General features: G+C 52.9%; 1 protein-coding gene across 5 annotated transcripts in view; it reads left to right on the forward strand.

The window, feature by feature from the left end:
- The window catches only part of TJP3 (tight junction protein 3), a 38,441-nt gene that overhangs the window by 11,120 nt on the left and 8,139 nt on the right, over positions 1-19,182 (forward strand). For 3 of the 5 annotated variants that reach the window (XM_088838884.1, XM_088838885.1, XM_088838887.1), the window contains exons 2-11: positions 12,150-12,206; positions 12,322-12,431; positions 13,095-13,197; positions 13,441-13,789; positions 15,106-15,209; positions 16,283-16,442; positions 16,729-16,837; positions 17,540-17,598; positions 18,020-18,086; positions 18,268-18,424. In XM_088838884.1, the coding sequence (XP_088695010.1) occupies positions 12,159-12,206; positions 12,322-12,431; positions 13,095-13,197; positions 13,441-13,789; positions 15,106-15,209; positions 16,283-16,442; positions 16,729-16,837; positions 17,540-17,598; positions 18,020-18,086; positions 18,268-18,424 (1,266 nt within the window). In that variant the 5' untranslated portion in view covers positions 12,150-12,158. Of the gene's footprint in view, positions 1-6,794; positions 7,003-12,149; positions 12,207-12,321; positions 12,432-13,094; positions 13,198-13,440; positions 13,790-15,105; positions 15,210-16,282; positions 16,443-16,728; positions 16,838-17,539; positions 17,599-18,019; positions 18,087-18,267; positions 18,425-19,182 lie in introns of those variants that run through there. The other 2 variants (XM_088838886.1, XM_055429196.2) reach the window with 2 other exon arrangements.

Raw genomic sequence — 19,182 nt, forward strand, 5'->3', positions numbered from 1 at the left:
TGTTTGATGTTTTGCAACCCCATGGACTGTAGCCCGCCAGGCTCCTCTGTCCATGGAATTTCCCAGGTGAGAATACTGGAGTCGGTTGTCATTTCCTCTTCCAGGGGATCTTCCTGACCCAGGGATCAAACCCAAGTCTCCTGCATTGGCAGGTGGACTCTTTACCATTGAGCCACCAGGGAAGCCATTCCTGTAATCTTCAGGGATGTAAAATAATTTGAAGACCATCAGAAGCACAGATAGCTAAGAAGAGTGCCCAGAGTCTGGCATTGATCAGATGCTCAATAAATATCCTTGACCAAAGGCTAAGGAACTTTGGAATGTTCTTGAGCTAAAGCCACAGCTTTTTAGCCACACACTGATTGTTGACACTGTTCTGCTTATTTATTTATTTTGGTTGAGATACACAACATCTGACCAGGGCTCAAACCCACATCCCGTACAGTGGAAGTTCAAAGCCTTAACCACTGGACAGCCAGGAAAGTCCCTCAGACTATTAGTTGCATGTCTGCTCTGAAAGTCTGTGAGGTCTACCTCTGCAGTGTCCTGAGTTCCTAGTATAGTGCCTGGTATGCAGTGGGTGCTCCATAAAGGAATGAATAGCTCATGGGGAACCACCTAAGATTCTGAGCAGAGTAGAAAGACCAGTACTGTGCACTTTAGAAGGACAGATTCCAGGTGTGGCTGGCTCAGTCACAAAGCAGATAAGACCCCTAGCAAACTGGGGTCATGAGGGACCTTTCATGGGATGTAGCGGGGGGAGCTGGCTGGGGCACAAGTGCAGAAGCCAGACTGGAGACAGGGATGCAGGTATCAGGGGTGTGGGTGCTTCCCTCAGCCATTGCACCAAAGGATGAAACCTCAAAGTTGACATTTCTGTGGATGGTCCCTATCCAGCCCTGGGGCACACCATAATTCACTTCATTTTTTCCTACTAGGGGTTATTTCCCTCCTCCTGACCCAAGTTGGGATGGAGCCACAGAGAGCACCCAGGCAAGCCCTTCTGTGCACTGGCTACGTGCCAGCTGCTTTAGTTTGTGGACCTTCCCAATCATAGCGCTCAAAGGCAGAAGCAGTTCCCATTATACAGATGAGAAAACTGAGGCTGGAAGTAGAGAGGCTGGGATTCTCAACAGGCATTGCTCTGCTTGCTGTGGTGGGCCTCCTCCCACCCAGGAGGCAGGCGATAGGGGAACACACTCTGTGAGCCCCCCTGCAGCTGCCCCCAGAAGGGTCTTCACCCCCCTCCTTCCAACATCAAAGTGTTGCTCCAGCGCCCTCACAGTGCCAACCGCTGGGACATACCTCAGTGTTGTGAGCATCCACAAGCCGGCTGCACCCCAGAATCTGCCCTTCCTCCCATGCCCTCTGCCTGAACCCATAACCCCAGTCCAGGCACGAGGAAAGCACTGGAGAAACCCCAAATGAGGAGTAGTGTGCAGAGCCCCTGCCTGGTCTCCTCCAGACTGGAAAGGTCCATGGAACAAGGGGGAGTGGAGCCCGAGGAGATGTGAGGACCAGACACACTGTGAGATGCTAAACGGGGTCCTGGTGCAGTAAAACCTGAGCAGTAAACCTGAGCAGTAAAACCTGAACGCAGCCTGGGGTGTAGTTAGCAGTGATGAGACTGTGGTGTCTTAGTTTTGGCAGGTACATCGTGGTCATGTAAAATGATGTTGGCAGAAACTGGGTGAGAAGCATAGGGGGACTCTCTGAATTACATCTGCACCGTTTCTATCAGTTTAAAAATGGTCCGGGAAGTTCCCTGTTGGTCCAGTGGTTAGGCCTCCCCTCTTTCATTGTCCGAGGACCTGAGATCAATCCCTGGTTGGGGAACTAAGATCCCACTAGAAGCATGGCCAAAATTAAATAAATAAATTAAAAGGTCCAAAATAAAATGTCTTGGTTTTTTTGGCATCACAGCTTCTGGAATCTTATTTCCCTGACCAGGGATTGAACCTGGGCCCTCAGGCAGTGAAAGCACAGGGTCCTAGTCAATTGACAGCCAGGGAATTCTCCCAAAATAAAACTTGATTTAAAACATTTTTTTTTTTGCAGGGCCTCTGGGTTTGGGCTCACAGCTTCCCTAGCTTCGGCCCCGCCACTCTGTCTGTCGTCCTAGCGGTGGGCCCCCAGAAGGCGCCAGTGGGCCCCTGAGTCAGGCCCCGGCCCTTCCTCTGCCCGTCGCCCTCCTGGGTCCCACCTCCCTGGGGCCAAAAGCCCCTTCTCCTCCCTGCCCTCCCTTCCTCCTTCTCTCTCCCTCACTCACTCTGCTCCAGCCACAAGGTCTTCCTCACTGTTCCTCCAACACTCTAGACCCAGTCCTGCCCCAGGGCCTTTGCACTGGCTATCCACCCAGCTCTCCCATGGTGCCTCCCTTACCTCCTTCAGGTCTAGCTGTTACCTCCTCCCAGATCCCTCTCGCTTAGGTCACTCCTATTAATCTCAGTAACACCTCCTCAGAGAAGCCCTCCAGGAGTCCCCAGACCAGCTGTGTCTCTGTGTAGGTGCTCTCAGAAATCTAGATTGGACATTTCATTTCTGCTACCTGAAGATTAGACCATTGTCTATCTTCCCTGAGGGCCCTGGGCTTCCTTTTGTTGTCATTCAGTGATCGGTCGTGTGCGGCTCTTTGCGACCCCATGGACTGCAGCACGCTAGGCTTCCCTGTCCTTCACTATCTCCTAGAATTTGCTCAAACTCATGTCCACTGAGTCGATGATGCCATCCAACTGTCTCATACTCTCCTCCTCCTGCCCTCAATCTTTCCCAGCCTCAGGGTCTTTTCCAATGAGTCAGCTCTTTGCATCAGATGGCCAAAGTATTGGAGCTTCAACATCAGTCCTCCCAATGAATATTCAGGGTTTATTTCCTTTAGGATTTATTGGTTTGATTACCATGCTGTCCAAGGGACTCCCAAGAGTCTTTTCCAACACTACAATTCAAAAGCATCAATTCTTCGGTGCTCAGCCTTCTTTAGGGCAGGGCCTGTGTAGGAGCTGGGTGTACACAGTGGGTGCTCAGTAATTGAATGAGCCAGCGCCCAGCCAGGTGGCTGAACAGCTTCATTCTTGGCTTCTGGTCAGACCTGTTTGACCACAAATAAGACCTCCACCTCCTGCAGCCCAGTGAAGCAGCCTCCACCAGGGAGGCTTTAAGCCTCAGGCGTGGATGGATGACCACTACTCCCTCCCTCCAGGTTCCCACCCTTCCTGGTGGCCACCACTCAGGGAGACCTCAGCCCTGGCCCCACCCCTTTTGAGCCTCAGTTTCCTCCTCAGGCGCTCAGAAGGGCAGAGAAGGGTCATCCCCCAGGTTCCTAGTATCCTCCCCACTCCAACATCACTTCAGGCCATGTGCACACTGCCTCCTCCTGGTGGAAATCAGCACTGCAAGTTCAGGCGGGACTTCCTTACCCGCTCACTTCCTCCTTCACCTGGTGCCTAACAAAGGCTTGAAATATTTTTTTGCATGAACGACTGAATAGGTGAGAAAATGAATGCATGAATGACCCTACCTCTGTGAGGAAGCACTGGACACACCCTCCTCCAAAGCCCCGTATTTGAGTACAGGGTATCTCATGGATATTGGGGAGCCGCTGAGTGTTCTTGAGCAGGGGATGAAGTATATGAGGTGGCTGAAGGAATGCCGTGTATCTTGGAGTGGTTATCCCCCTTCTTAGAGGGCTTTAAAATGGGGCTTCTCTACCTCAGCACTATTGACTTTTGGGGCTGGATGGTTCTCTGGGGTGGGGCTGTCCTGGGCACTTGGTGGTGGTGAACAGCATCCCTGGCCTCTGTCCACTTCATGCCAACAGGAGTGTGCGCATGCTCAGTTGTGTCCAACTCTTTGTGACCCCATGGACTGTAGCCTGTCAGGCTCCCTCTGTCCATGGGATTCTACAGGCAAGAATACTGGAGTGGGTTGTGATTTCTCCCTCCAAGGGATCTTCCTGACCCAGGGATGGAACCCACATCTCCTGCATTGCCAGGTGGATTTTTCTTTACCACTAAATCACCTGGGAAGTCCACTCAATGCCAACAGTGTCTACTAAAAATGTCTTCAGATATTAAAGTGGGGTTTTGAGGGCGAGTGAGGGGTAAATCACCCTGCTTATAGAGTTAGGGGTGTGGCATCGAACAGAGCCAATCCAGCTCTTCTAGTTGGGCCCGCTATGTGACACACCTGGTCTCAATTTCCTCAGTTGCAAATGGGCACGTGGATACCTGTGTAACAGTGGCTGCAGCAAAGCTAACACTCCTTAAGCATGAGACAGCCTGCTTGTCTGATTTTGCCATACCTATATCCCAATCAGTAACTCCTCCCCAGTAATCGCAGCCATGAATTTCTATATACATGTGGCAGTGGAAAATTTATTTATGTTTTTCCTGTAACTCATTAAAGCAAATATACATCTATTTTTTTTAAAAAAGCTTGACCTTCTTCTTCCTAAAATCATTTTGTGTTTGGCCCAAGGTCACCTGCTGGTGGCCCAAGGTCACATCGGAAAAGGCTGAGGTTGGCTCAGATGGTAAAGAATCTGCCTGCAATGCAGGCCACCTGGATTTGATCCCTGGGTTGAGATCTCCTGGAGAAGGGAATGGCTACCCACTCCATTGTTGCCTGGAGAATTCCATGGACAGAGTAGCCTGGCAGGCTTACAGTCCATGCAGTCGCAAACAGTTGGACACGACTGAGCAACTAACACTGATTTACATATGAGGGTGCAAATACGTCCTTAGAAGGGGGCTCTTGCAAAGGGTTATTGCCTTGGAAGCCTTTGGGCACCCTTGAGGGGTAAATTCTGGCTAACTGGGATCTCTAGACTAGTGTTTTGGGGAGAGGTGAGACGTCAGCCTTGGGGGCCTTAAAGGTTTTGATTGTGTTCTTGCACATTTGGCAAATTCTTATCCAGCCTTCTTGCTGGGCTGGGTGAATCACAAGCTGAAACAGATTGCCAAGAGAAATAGCAACAACCTCCGATAGGCAGATGACTCCACCCTCATGGCAGAAAGTGAAGAGGAACTAAACAGCCTCTTGATGAATGTGAAAGAGGAGAGTGAAAAAGTTGGCTTAAAGCTCAACATTCAGAAAACTAAGATCATGGCATCTGGTCCCATCACTTCATGGCAAATAGATGGGGAAACAATGGAAACAGTGAAGGGCTTTATTTTCTTGGATTCCAAAATTACTGCAGACAGTAACTGCAGCCATGAAATTAAAAGACACTTGCTCCTTGGCAGAAAAGCTATGATAAGCCTAGACAGTGTATCAAAAAGCAGAGATATCACTTTGTCAACAAAGGTCTATATAGTCAAATCTGATTTTTCCAGTAGACATGTATGGAGGTGAGAGTTGGACCATAAAGAAAGCTGATCACAAATTAATGTTTTCAAACTGTGGTGCCAGAGAAGACTCTGGGGAGTCCCTTGGACTGCAAGGAGATCAAACCTGTCAGTCCTGAAGGAAATCAACCCTGAATATTCAATGAAAGGACTGTTGCTGAAGCTCCGATACTTTGGCCACCTGATGAGAAGAGCTGACTGATTGGGAAAGATGCTGGAAAAGACTGAGGGCAAGAGAATAAGGGGATGACAGAGGAAGAGATGGATAGACAGCATCATCGACTCAATGGACGTGAGTTTGAGCAAACTCAGGGAGATGGTGAAGGACAGGGAAGCCTGGCATGCTGCGCTCCATGGGGTGGCAAAGAGTCGGACACGACTTAGTAACTGAACAACAACAGCAATATCCAACCTTCCAAACCCCAGTGGCAATGCCCCCTCCTCCAGGAAGACTTCCCTGATCCCTAATTTTCCCCTCTGCCTCCCCTCTTCCCACAGTCTGGAGCTTCTCTCTGCCCAGTCTTGACTGGGTGAGGCTGGGAAGGGGTGTCTATGCCTAGCTTTGCCCCTTCAACCTTGACCTGGGTGGAGCAAGGAAACAGTTGGGCCTCAGGGTCTATTTTTTTTTAAGCAAGAAGGAATGTGAGGGTAGAGCCAATGGTGGCTCCACCCACCCAGGTGACTTTCTCCCTTCCACACCCCCAGGTTGAGGGTTTCCTGCTCTGGTCCAGTTATTCCTAGACAGGTCCCTTGAGGGTGAGGCAGTGGGTGGAGAAGGAAACATGACCTTTACTCCAAGAATCTTAAAGAATTTCCTTGTCCCCGCTGCGTGCCCTTCCCAGCTGGGGACCCAATCCAGGGCTAGGTGTGAAGACAGACTGATAACACTGGATTCTGGCCAGGCCCAGAGGAGACTGCTGTGAACTTTCTGGATCCTCCACTGTAGGGGACATCAAAAGGGAAGTCTCATATCAGCCTACACCTTCAGAAAGCCCATACCCTTCACCTCACCCCAGGTTTCCCTGGGCCTCAGTTTCCTCTCTAAAATAGACTCCCAAAAATGAAAAAATCAAATAAAATCGGGTGAACTTGCTGAAGATGAGGTGACCGAGAAAGACTACTCTTGGGAGTCTCTGACCTTTGGCTAGCTCCTACTCATAACACGTCTCTCTACAGAATCTCAACAGGCATAGGTTTTCCTGGATGGAAAACCTTCCAAAGCATAGGCTCCGTTCCAAACGCGGCCTTAATCCCTGCCTGGCCTTCCTTGCAGCCTCGCCTGGCGGGTCTCCAGCCCTGCCGCCGGCTAGTGCGCAGCTGGGCGGAAAACTCGGCCTGGAATTCCCACCCCAGGGCCTGGATCCTGCGTTGGGAGTGGTGGGGGGTGGGAACGAAGGCGGCCTCGGCGGCGTCCCGGAGGCGCGTCGGGACAGAGGCGGGGCAGGAGGGGACTCAGAGGAGGAAGAAGTGCAGGTGCAGCCCTGGCGGCGGAAAGGGCGGGAGGAGGGCAAGTGCTGGACACCTGCTTCGCCGCGACCCTCCCCAGCCTCCTCGCGCACGCCAGGGTGGCGTCCAGTTTTGACTGTTTCTAGGCCCCCCGCCCTGGGCCAGAGGCGCTGGACAGCCCTCAGGGTGGACTATGGCGGTGAGATTCCAGGCGAGTAGCCCGCGGAGGGCCGGAGGGGGGAGGGGACCAAGGTGGGGTCGGGGCTGGGACCGGGACCGGGACCCCAGATCACCCCCTTCCTAGGTAACAGATGGGGAAACTGAGGCCCAGGAGACTGTGAAGGCTAGCACGGGGAGAGTGGCTACGCCCACTGGCCTCCAACGCTGCGCTCGGGGGCTCCCTCTGCCCCGGGTCTGCCTCCCTTAACAGATAGCGTTCGTGTGTGTACTAAGTCACTTCAGTCGTGTATGACTGTTTGCAACCCAGTGGACTGTAGCCCGCCAGGCTCCTCTATCCCATGCTCTTCTCCAGGGGATCTTTCCGACCCAGGGATGGAACCCGCGTCTCTCAGGTCTCATGTATAGGCAGTCGGGTTGTTTACCACCAGCGCCACCTCGGAAGTCCCTTAGCAGGCCGACCGGTGTTCAAATCCCGATTTTTCTGTGTAACTTTGAGCCAGCCAGTGAGTCCACGCCTCTGAGAACCTCGTCTATAAAGTGGGTGATGGTCACTTTATAGAAGGGAGTGGGGAGGATTTTAGGAGGGGGAAAAATGCTCCTGGTACATAGTAGGTGTGCAGCTTCCCAGGGGGATGGGCCGAGTTGAGCTTGAGCACTAAGGGTGGGATGATAGGCAGGGACTCTGTGGGCTGGAACGGCTTTGGCGAAGGCAGTGAGGCTGTGGAAGAGGGGATCACCATTTATTGAGTGTCTACTGTATACAGAGTCGTTAACTTGGGGGATCTGACTTGAGAGTCCCGTTTTGTTGCATCGGGCAGGCCTATCGGGGCTGGGCAAGGGAATCCCCGTGGCTCTGTGGCGAGGGGAGTGTGCTTCGTTCTCCGGTATTGGAGCTTGAACCGACTTTGTCACACCCACCCTTCTGCATCTCAGGTCGGGCCCCAGAGGGGTAAACAGGTGAACTGGCTTGAGAAATCTGTGGCTGGCCCCAGGCCAGACCACCCGAGGCTCTAGAGCCGGCAAGTTCTTTCTCCTTCAAGGCAGCAAGAAGCAGCTCCCAGAATCCCGTCCTCAACTCGAGTATTTGAGGTCCCCTCCCCTCCCCCACTCCGACCCCCGCTGTGGTTCCCAGAGGTGGGGGCGGGGAGGGGGAGAGTGCTCAGCAGCCCGGCAACCACGTTCCCGGGCCGGTGTGACTCGGTAAGCCCAGCCCCCTCTGGAGGCCTCTCGTCTCCGGTGTTTCTGTCCCGCGCGTGGCAAGGGGCGGGGATGTCGGCCCGGGCCCCGCCCCCTCGGAGCTCACCTGGAGGGGCGGGGCTGAGGACGCTAGGAACTCTGGACTTACGTGCAGGTGGTGGTGGTTGTGCAGTCGCTAAGTCGTGTCTTACTCTCTGCGACCCTATGGACGGAAGCACATCAGGCTCCTCTGTCCTCCACTGTCTCCCAGAGAACCTGGTGGAGTTCCTGGCAAAATCAGCCTTTTATTCTACCATTACCGCATTCCGGAAACTCCCCCCACACGCGGTCCTGTGGGGACAATGATGGGGTCCCAGGGCCCCCAACCCTGCCTACTAGGAATCCCCAGACTCAGGGGTGTAGGGGAGACAGGTGGACTGGGACCTCCCAGGCCTCAATAATAAGAGGCAAGAAATGTATGTGTCTTGTGGGGGTGTTGAGGACTTATTTCCTGAAGGAAGAGACAGTGCCCCTGGGGCTGTGAAGGATGAATAGGAGTTTGCCAGGGAGTACAGCATGTGCAAAAGCCTGGAAGGGAGGCTGATTGAAGGACCAATCAGCAAAGTACCCAGATAGACAGCCCTGCCTAGCCTTCACACCCAAGAGGAAAGATCAGAAACTCACAAATTGATGATTAGACAGGGTAATTGAAGATGGTTTTGGATGCCACGAGTAAAACCTAATAAATAAAGCAGAGGAGTGGTAGGATGCCAGAGAACATTGGCTAGTCTAGGAGGTCCTCCTGGGGAGGTGGCATTTGAGCTGAGACCCAAGTGTCAGGGGACAGCTGTATGCATGTTGGGAGGGTGTCCAGGGACAGGGGTCAGCCGGGGAAAGGTTGGGGGTGAACTAAGCTGAGGTGGGCTGTGGGGATAGGTGTGACCCTAAGGGTGTCAGAGAGCCTGCCAGTATCCATGGAGGTGAACCTGCACAAGCCAGAACAAGCCCTGGCCACCTGTGCCTTCCCCCTCAGGGGCTGTGATTCCTTGGGGGCTGATTCTTAAAACAGAGCCAGGAACTCAAAATTCAAGGGGATCATTTAATGACACCAAACATAAAATCAGAGCAAGTGAAAAGATTTCATTCCAAAAAATGAGTTTAGAAGGAAAAGAATAAAACAAAAACAGAAGGATGCTGGGACCAGGTGGTTGAGAGCAAAGGCATGGGACAGACTATCAAGGTTCACGTAGTGCTGTGTGACCACTAGTAAGTTACTGAAACTCTCTGGGCCTCCTTTTCCTCCCCTGTGAGGCAGGAAGGCAGGAATAGAAGCAGTGCCGCTTCCTGAGGTCGCTCAGGAGTAAAGGAATGGGTACTGCATAGTGCTCGCTGGCAGTTCACGAAATAGTGTTGCTTATTAATGTTACACAGAGGAGAAAAATCATTATTATTACTTCTCACTACAACCATTGCCGTCCCTCCAGAGGCTCCTACTGCTATTTGTGGGAGACTCCAGGCCCCCTTCTCACATCTCAGCACTGAAAGATGGGACGGTGGGAGTGAGGGAGGTACCCATTCTACAGATGAGGAAGATGAGGCTGGAGAAGAGCCACCACAGCCAGTCAAGTGCAGACTGAAGGATTTGAATCTTGGTGGTGCAAAGCAGACCTGGCTGCCAGGAAGGCTCATGAGGCCCTGCCCTCGGCTTTGTTTCCCTCTTCTCCTCCAGCTTCCTGCCTCCCTGGAGCCTGGAATGCTGCTCTCCCAGGAACCTCTAAGAAAAGGCAGGGAAACACACCACACACTGCACAGGGAATCCCCCCACACCTGCTGTGCTATGTGGGGAGGGGACATCATTTCTACAAGGCCCCCCAGGGGCAGCAGCACATCCAGGTAGAAGTAAGGTATAGGTGGGGGCCACATCCCCCCTTCTGTTGGCTGCGTGACCTCTATTACCAAAGCCTCTGATCTCATCTGTACCCTGGACTTGAAAATAACAGAAGCCACGCCTCCCCAGCCCTACGCTCTAATTGCTCTGTTGTCTTGGCAAGTGACTTTCCCTCTCTGGACCCAGCTTTCCGCATATGTGATTGTTGTTCAGTCGCTCAGTCGTGCCCGAGTCTTTGCGACTCCACGGACTGCAAGCACGCCAGGCTTCCCTGTCCTTCACCATCTCCTAGAACTTACTCAAACTCATGTCCATTGAATTGGTGATGTCATCCATCCATCTCATCCTCTGTCGTCCCCTTCTCCTCCTGCCTTCAATCTTCCCCAGCATCAGGGTCTTTTCCAATGAGTCAGTTCTTTGCATCAGGTGGCCCAAATGGAGCTTCAGCTTCAGCATCAGTCCTTCCAATGAATATTCAGGGTTGATTTTCTTTAGGATTGACTGGTTTGATCTCCTTGCAGTTCAAAGGGACTCTCAAAGTCTTCTCCAAACCACAGTTCAAAAGCATCAATTCTTTGGCATTCAGCCTTCTTTATGATCCAACTCTCACATCCATACATGACTACTGGAAAAATCATATAACAGATGAATAATAGAATATCTGTTAACAGAACACCTGTTCAGTTCAGTTCAGTTGCTCAGTCGTGTCCGACTCTCTGCGACCCCATGAATCACAGCACGCCAGGCCCCCCGTCCATCACCAACTCCCGGAGTTCACCCAAACTCATGTCCACAGAGTCGGTGATGCCATCCAGCCATCTCATTCTCTGTCGTCCCCTTCTCCTCCCACCCCCAACCTTTCCCAGCATCAGAGTCTTTTCCAGTGAGTCAGCTCGTCTCATGAGGTGGCCAAAGTATTGCAATTTCACCTGTTAGTGAGCAGATTAAATGAGATCTTACTGCAAAGAGCCTGGTGCAAAGGAAGCACTTCATTCAATCATTCCGTAGATAGAATCCGAAGCAGATAAAAATCTCTGCCTTCTGAAGCAGACATTCTAGAGGGAGAAGCGCAGTGACCAGATTTTTAAAATTCAGAGAATGTCAAGGGATCACAGGTTCTATGAACTGGGAATCAGGGCGAGGCAGATAAACTGGTCTGTTGTAGCCTGGGAAGGGGGCCAGTTGCAGACCGGGTGGCTGGGAGAAGGAAGTGAGGGAGGAAGCCAGGTAGAGATCTGGTGGATGAGAGTTTCAGGCAGAGGAGAAAGTGTGTGCAAAGGTCCTGGGGCAGGACTGGGCCTGGCGTGTTGGAGGAATGGCGAGGAGGCCTGAGGGTCTGGAGCAGAGTGAGTCCCTTGTGCCTGTGGGCCTTGCTCGATGCCCCCTAGGCACCGAATCAGATCTCCCAGTGGGAAAGCAAGAAGGACTTGCCTCTTCTCTGTTTCCAGTACAGTTCAGCACCATTAACATCTGGGAAGGGATCTTTTTTTGTTATTTTTTTCTGTATTTCTGGTTGCTCTGGGTCTTTGATGCTATGCGTGGGTTTTCTCTAGTTGCGGCAATCAGGGGCTGCTCTTCATTGCGCTGCACAGTCTTCCCATTGAGGTGTCTTCTCTTGTTGCAGAGCACAGGCTCTAGATGCGTGGGCTCAGTAGTTGTAGTGAGCTTAGTTGCCCCCTATGGCATATGGAATCTTCCCGGACCAGGGATCAAACCCACGTCCCCTGCATTGGCAGGCAGATTCTTATCTACTGTACCACCAGGGAAGCCCATGGATGATTCTTTATGGTGGGGTCTGTCCTGTGCACTGAAGGAATTTGAGAAGCACCCCTAGCCCCCACCCACTTGATGCCAGGAGCATGCCTAGTTGTAACAACCACAGATGATCCCAGATACCACACAGTTACCACACAGTGTCCCCTGGAGGAGGCAGAACAGTTCTGGGTTGAGAACCACTGACTTAAGTCCACTTTGCAGATGAAAAAACTGAGGTCTCAGGAGAGACTGCAACTAGGCAACAGGCTTGGGCCAGGAGAGTGTCAGAGCCAGAGTCCCCACCCAGGTATGGAGACCCCTGAATCCTCACACCCACCTTCCCTGTCACCTCCCTCCAGGTGTTGGACATGGAGGAGCTGACCATCTGGGAACAGTACACTGCCACGATCAGCAAGGTGGGACCTCCCTCTCCCTGCATGGGTGCCAACAGAAATGGTGGGTTGGTCCCTGTAGGATGGCCTTTGTCCCAGTGAAAAGCAAAATCGCGTTCTGTTTCTCATCCCCTCTCAGGACCCCCGCCGAGGTTTTGGCATTGCAATCTCCGGTGGCCGAGACCGGTCCGGTGGATCTGTGGTTGTGTCCGATGTGGTGCCTGGAGGGCCAGCTGAGGGCCGGCTACAGTGAGTGTCAAGGCAGCTGGGTTACAGGGGACAGGCATGTTAAGAAAAGGGACCTATATGGACCAGAATCAGGAGGCTAAAAAATGCCTGGCACCTTCCAGCTCTGACAACAGAGGACTGGAAGCTGGCAGCATGACTGTGTTCTCGGGGTCATGTGGCCCTGGAACGCTCCTGGAACAAATATCCTGGAAACCTCTTTTTGGCTGGAGGGAGAGTGACCCAGTATCCTGAAGTCTTGGGAACAGGAGGCTCCTGGGAGTTATTTTGGGAAAAATGGTTCTTGGGCCCGAGTGGTTGACAGGTGACATGATACTCAGAATTGAGGGCCAGCTTCAGAGAGAAATAAAGTGTGAAACAGAGAGAAGGGAAGAAAAGCATGAAGAGGGGGGCTAGAAAAAAAGTAAGGGGGTGTGGAGATGCCAGTTGCAATTGCCGTTTCTGTTCTACAATTGCATTTCATTATTATGTGGGTTCTTTGATCAACCCCACTTTACAGATGAGGAAACTGAGGTCCAGAAGGATGTCTTTGTGAGCCTGGGGACACTGATGGTTTGGAACCAGGCCTTGTCGAGCTGGGGGTACCTGCCAGGGGCCCTCAGGGAGGGCCTGGGGAGAGGGGCTCCCAGCAAGTCCTCCTCCCTGAGACCTGGCCTTTTCCCTCAGGACAGGGGACCACATTGTCATGGTGAACGGGGTCTCCATGGAGAGTGTCACCTCCACCTTCGCCATTCAGATACTCAAGACCTGCACAAAGATGGCCAACATTGTGAGTGGGAGGGGCAGCTCCTGTCAGCAGCACCTCTGTCCTGGCTGAGTCCCCCACCCCCTCATTCCCGATCCTGCTGCCCATGGGCAGATGAATGTAAGCTTCCCCCAAGCCAATGGATTTGCGTCCCCATTTCACAGCTTGGATGTTGAGGCTCAGAGGGACCAGAGTCCCCCAGGGCTGTGCAGGGGATGGGCCAGAGCCTTGAACTGGCCCCACACCCATCTCTGCCTCCCTTAACAGACGGTGAAGCGTCCCCGGAAAGTCCAGGTGCCCGCCACCAAGGTCACTTCTTCCCTGGGACATCAGGACTCCGATGAGGAAGACAGGCTGCGGCATTTGGAGGAGGCTGACCATGGCCAGGGCTACGAGGGGGACACGTCCAGCGGCTCTGGTCGCTCCTGGGGCGAGCGCTCCCGCCGGCCAAAGGCAGGTCGCCGGAGCCGGGCCAGCAGCCACGGGCGCAGGAGCCCAGGTGGTGGCTCCGAGGCCAACGGGCTGGCCCTGGTGTCCGGCTTCAAGCGGCTGCCGCGGCAAGATGTGCAAATGCGGCCCGTAAAGTCCGTGCTGGTGCGGAAGAGAGAGAGTGATGGTGAGCCTTAGGGCTACATTGTTGGCAGGGGTCTTGGAGTCCCTGGGAAAGGGCCACATTGCTGCCCTGACATTCGGTTCTGTGTGGCGTGTGGTCAGCAGAATAACAGCCCCCAAAGATGTCCACGCCCTATCCCAGGACCTGTGGACGTGTCACCTCTCGGGGCAGAGGGGACTCTGCATGTGCAATTAAGCTAGGCCCCTGAGATGGGGACGACCCTAGATTCCCTGGGATCCCAGTGTCTTCACAGGGTCCTTATGAGAGGGAGGGGAAGGATCAGACTCAGAGAGAGATGGGAGATGCTGAGCTGCTGGCTGTGAGGATTGAGGGAGGGGCCATGAGCCAGACGGTGCCTCGAAGCTGGAAAAGGCAGGAGCCAGTGCTCCCTTGGAGCCTCTGGAGGGACCAGCCCTGCCCACACCTGGATTAAGTCCCATGAGGCCCATTTCAGACTGTGAGATAAATCTGTGTTGTATTATATGCACTAAGTCTGTGGCATGTTCTTAGAGAAACAGGAAGCTCACACATCGTGACATCAGTAGATTGTCAAGGTGTTCGCAGGTAGAGAACAGTAGACCTCTGCCTCTACAGAGGTAGAGAGACATGACCTCTCACCCCTCCTCTTGATTCAAGGACAGCATCATGATCTCGGAATTGTGATTACGATGTAACAAATGGCACTGGGACCTCTACCCTACATCGTCACTTTAATAATCCTGAAAAACGTTCATTGTGATCTCATTGAATATTGGGGGTTGTGACCCCGAAGCCCTTTTGGTGTTGTCATCAGGGTGTCCGGAAGGGACAGCCCAGACTCTGCCCCTTCTCAGGTGCCTACTGCCGACCACCATGCAATGACATCAGAATCCCTGCCGCAGGGCATTTGCACAGACCATTTCCCACCTGAAACAACCTTCCCAAGACCCTTGCAGGGTTTGCTCCCTTGCTTCATCTGAGTCCTGGCTCAGACATCACCCCCTCAGAGAGGCCGTCCCCCGACCACCTCATCCCAAATGGCTTCCCCGCTTCCCACCAAGGCCACCTTCCCCACCTCCCGCTTTCTCCATCTTCCCAGCTCTTGGCACCACCTGGTGCTTGTGTGTTGCATCTCCAGCTATGGGGCGCCAGGTCTTCTGTCACCTGCTGACAGGCACCTGAGGGGGAGAGTGCCTGCTGGAAATGCTGAAGCTTGCCCCGTCCCCTCAGGACAGCAGCCGGGAAGGCAGGATGGTAGAGAGCAGGTGAAAAGACTGGGATCTGAGAGCCCCTGGCAGCCTCGACCCCAGGCCCTGCCTGCTTTCTGCCTCCTCCCACAGATTTTGGGGTCAAACTGGGCAGTCAGATCTTCATCAAGCACATCACAGATTCAGGCCTGGCTGCCCAGAACAGTGGGCTTCAGGAAGGAGACCTCATCCTCCAGGTAAGCCCGGGCTTCTCATTAGAGGCGGGGAGACCAGGGCCAGAGAGTAACAGTGCTGCCAAGGCACCCAGTAAGGTCAGCGGAGCTGAACCACTTGCCGGCTGCACTGTTACCTATTTTCCAAAGGTTGGAGATGACCATGCATGATTTTCCCCCCGTTCCCCTATCTGCTGCTAATCCATTGCCAAATGTTGGTTTCTAGTACTCCCTTTGGGTTGTCTGTTTCTAGTATCCTCAAAATCACATGGCCAGCTGGCTACATCACTGATTCATGGACCTGCCTTAAGTGGCTGGATACTAGTGATCCAGAAACCAGGCTGCAAGGAGCAGCTGTGCCTTAAGATTTCATTTCCTTCTAGACTCCTCCCCTGAAAATCTGTTTCTAGTGATTCCTGGTGTTTGATTTCCAAATCATTTCTGGTTGATTGTTTCTAAACTCTTGTCTGTTTCTAGTGACCCTGAGAAATTGTCTGTTTCTAGTGGCTTAGGGCTGACACTTAGAGCTTAGAGGTGGGGGGTGGCTAGAAACTCACAATTGGAAGGGTTACTGAAAATAGACATTCCCAAGAGGAAATGTTAGCAATGGATTCCTGGTGAGTTGAGATGACATTAAACCCTTCCTAGGAATTGTGCATTCCCAGTCTACTTCTGGATGTCTGTTTCTAGCACCTCTTAGAGATTATCTGTTTCTAGTATTTAAGTATTTACTTCCTCACCCCCAATTAGAGTTGTCTCTATTATTACTTCTGAGTTGTTTCTAATATCTGTTCCCAGTGTCTCCTGAGAAATGTCCCTCTCTGGGGAGATGAGAGAGTGAATCCATTTTTAATTTTTCCCTAGCATCCCCCTCCCCTCTTAGAAAACTGTCCGTTTTTAGAATTCTTTGGAGGTCAGTTCTCGGCATAGTATCCTCTCACAGAAGGAATGCAATTCTATCATTTTCTCTTGAGAATGTCTGTTTTTAGTAACCCCTGAGAGTTGTGTGTTTGTAGTCCCCCCACCAAAATATCTGTTTCTAGTATCCCCTCTCTCTCAGGAACTTGCTTCCTCTCTTCTTTCCTGATTCCTTTTAGATCAACGGGGTATCCAGTGAGAGTCTGTCACTGAGTGACACCCGGCAGCTGATTGAGAAATCGGAGGGGAAACTGACTCTGCTGGTGCTCAGGGACCGAGGCCAGTTCCTGGTAAATATCCCTCCGGCCATCAGTGACAGCGACAGCTCCCTCCTGGAAGGTGAGGGGCCAGGAGGCCAGCCCTGGGCAGGGAGGTTTGAACGGAGGGCCAGGGAAGTAGGCTGTGTCTGGTAGGGCCAAGCAGGGGTTGGTAAGCCTGGCCCTGAGAGGCTCAGAGAGGGATAGACACTTGCCCAAGGCCACACAGCAAATCAGGGCTGGAGGTTCCCAGCTGAGCCTGACTCTGGTCTGGGCCCCTTTGCTTAGAGGGGCCTGATGTGCCCCTCCATGAAATGGGTCCAGCCTGGAAGCCCATGCCCATGGCTGAGACATGTTTTTCCCCACAGACATCTCAGATCTCGGCTCAGAACTGTCCCAGGCACCACCATCTCACATCCCACCGCCACCCCAGCATGGGCAGCAGAGTCCAGATACCAGCCGAACCAACTCCCCTGTGTATGTAACCCCATTGGCTAGAATGGCCAAATGAGAGGGGAACACGGGCATGTCTTTCCTCACATGGGGTAGCCTTGAGGGTGCAGCCATGGTGGCCTGCCTGGTAGAGGTCTCTCCTGTCCATAGGAGGTTCCAAGACGTGGTCTAGGGCTATGGGCTTTTGGGGGTGGATAATCCCCTTCTAAACCACCTCCTTTGGCTGTCGGTGGGAGGACTCAGGCCCTCAGCAGGGGGGTCTGTCTAAAGGAGGGGACCACACAGGAGTAACAACCAGGGGTAGAGGTCACCGCAGCCCATCTTAGAGGCCAGAGGACAGCCCAGGCCAAGGTTCCAACTCTGACTTCATCGTTGGCTCTTCAGGTCATTAACTAGTCATGGCATAAGGAGCAGGGCCTGAATCACACAGCTGCAGAGGGGCAGGACTAGAATTAAAACCCAAGTGCTGATAAATTAAAATTCTTCTAAAATTTGCTGCTTGACATCCTCCCCCCAGTTCAGTTCAGTTCAGTCACTCAGTCGTGTCCGACTCTTTGCGACTCCGTGAATCACAGCACGCCAGGCCTCTCTGTCCATCACCAACTCCCGGAGTTCACTCAAACTCATGTCCATCCAGTTGGTGATGCCATCTAGCCACCTCATTCTCTGTCGTCCCCTTCTCCTCTCGCCCCCAATCCACATCACCCCAAGTCTGTTCCCCACCAGGGAGAGCCACCGGCTTCGGCGGGAAAGTTCAGTGGATTCTAGAACCGCATCAGAACCGGGTGAGCAGGGACTTCCTTGGTGGTCCAGTGGTTGAGACTCTGTGCTTCCAATGCAGGGGGCTTGGGTTCAATCCCTGGTTGGGGAACTAAGGTCCCACATGGCATAGCAAAAAAAAAACAAGACATGTCAACAATGCTGGCTTCTCATTTGGCATCAACAAATATATTTTTTAAAACCAAACAGGTGAGCAGAGGGTGGTCATTCTGAGCACCTCTCCTCTGGTTTTTCGGATCTCAGCCAATGGGGCTGTGCCATGCAGAGCGTGTAAGGCTGGCATGGGCCTCAGAAGTCAGGGACAATTACCCCCGGAAGGAGCGGGGGTTGGGCAGCCACATTCCAAGGGGCAGGGACACCCTACAGCAAAGGTTTGGTGGCTGGACCGGTCAGTGCACCTGGGGAAAACTGGCTGTTCCCTTTCAGACTCCCCGAGGCCAAGAAACTATGACATCTACAGGGTGCCCAGCAGTCAGAGTGTGGAGGACCACGGGTATGTGCCCCAAAAGAAAACTGAGGACCTGCACACGCCAGGGTGCCTCCCCGGTCCCCACCACCTGCCTTCCCGGGACACCCATGTTGGGCTGTTTGGGAGGTTCGGCTCCGAAGCCAGGGAGCTCGCCGTCCACCTGACTCCGCCTCCCACCTGACTCCGCCTCTGCCTCTCCGCGCAGATATAGCCCAGACTCGCGGGTAGTCCGCTTCTTCAAGGGCACGAACATTGGGTTGCGGCTGGCCGGAGGCAATGACGTGGGCATCTTTGTGTCCGGGGTTCAGGCGGGCAGCCCGGCTGATGGGCAGGGCATCCTGGAGGGAGATGAGATTCTGCAGGTGAGCGGGAGTTTTAGCTGGGGTGGCTGGCGGTGGGCTTCTGGGTGGTCCCCAAGTCAGTTGCTGCCTGTGAGCCCTCCTCTTGGGCCTCCCTGGGGACTGGCAAGACCCTCAGAGACATTCGAATTTATATATATATGTATATATTTATTTATTTATATTATTTATTTTTGGCTGCTCTGCGTCTTCCTTTTTCCTGGGGATAGTTTTGGTCACCACCTCCTATACAGTGTTACAAACCTCCATCCATACTGCTTCAGTCACTGTGTCTGTCATATCTAATTCCGTGAATCTATTCGTCACTTCCATTGAATAATCATAAGGGATTTGATTTAGGTCATACCTGAATGGCTTGGTGATTTTCTCTACTTTCTTCAACTAAGGTCTGAACTTTGCAGTAAAGAGCTCATGATCTGAGCCACAGTCAGCTCCTGGTCTCATTTTTGCTGACAGTATAGAGCTTCTCTGCAGCATGTGGAATCTTCCCGGACCAGGAATCGAACTCTTGTCCCCTGCATTGGCAGGTGGATTCTTAACCACTGGACCACCAGAGAAGTCCCTGCCTTGCCTCTTTCATGTTTCACCAAATTCCCACCAGTGTCCTGGTGCTGTCACAGCTGAGACCCCCCGTTCCTGCGTCTTGATGTTGACCACTCACTGAGACTTGGTTGTGCCTGAATTGATTATATTTCCCATTTCCTGGTTTCTGGGTCAAACCTTCACGAGTGTGTGTGAAGCCCGGGTGCCACAAGGCAATG

This window comes from Moschus berezovskii, chromosome 8 (genome assembly GCF_049115385.1).
Source record: "Moschus berezovskii isolate FMDL1 chromosome 8, NW_MosBer_1.0, whole genome shotgun sequence".
NCBI lineage: Eukaryota > Metazoa > Chordata > Mammalia > Artiodactyla > Moschidae > Moschus > Moschus berezovskii.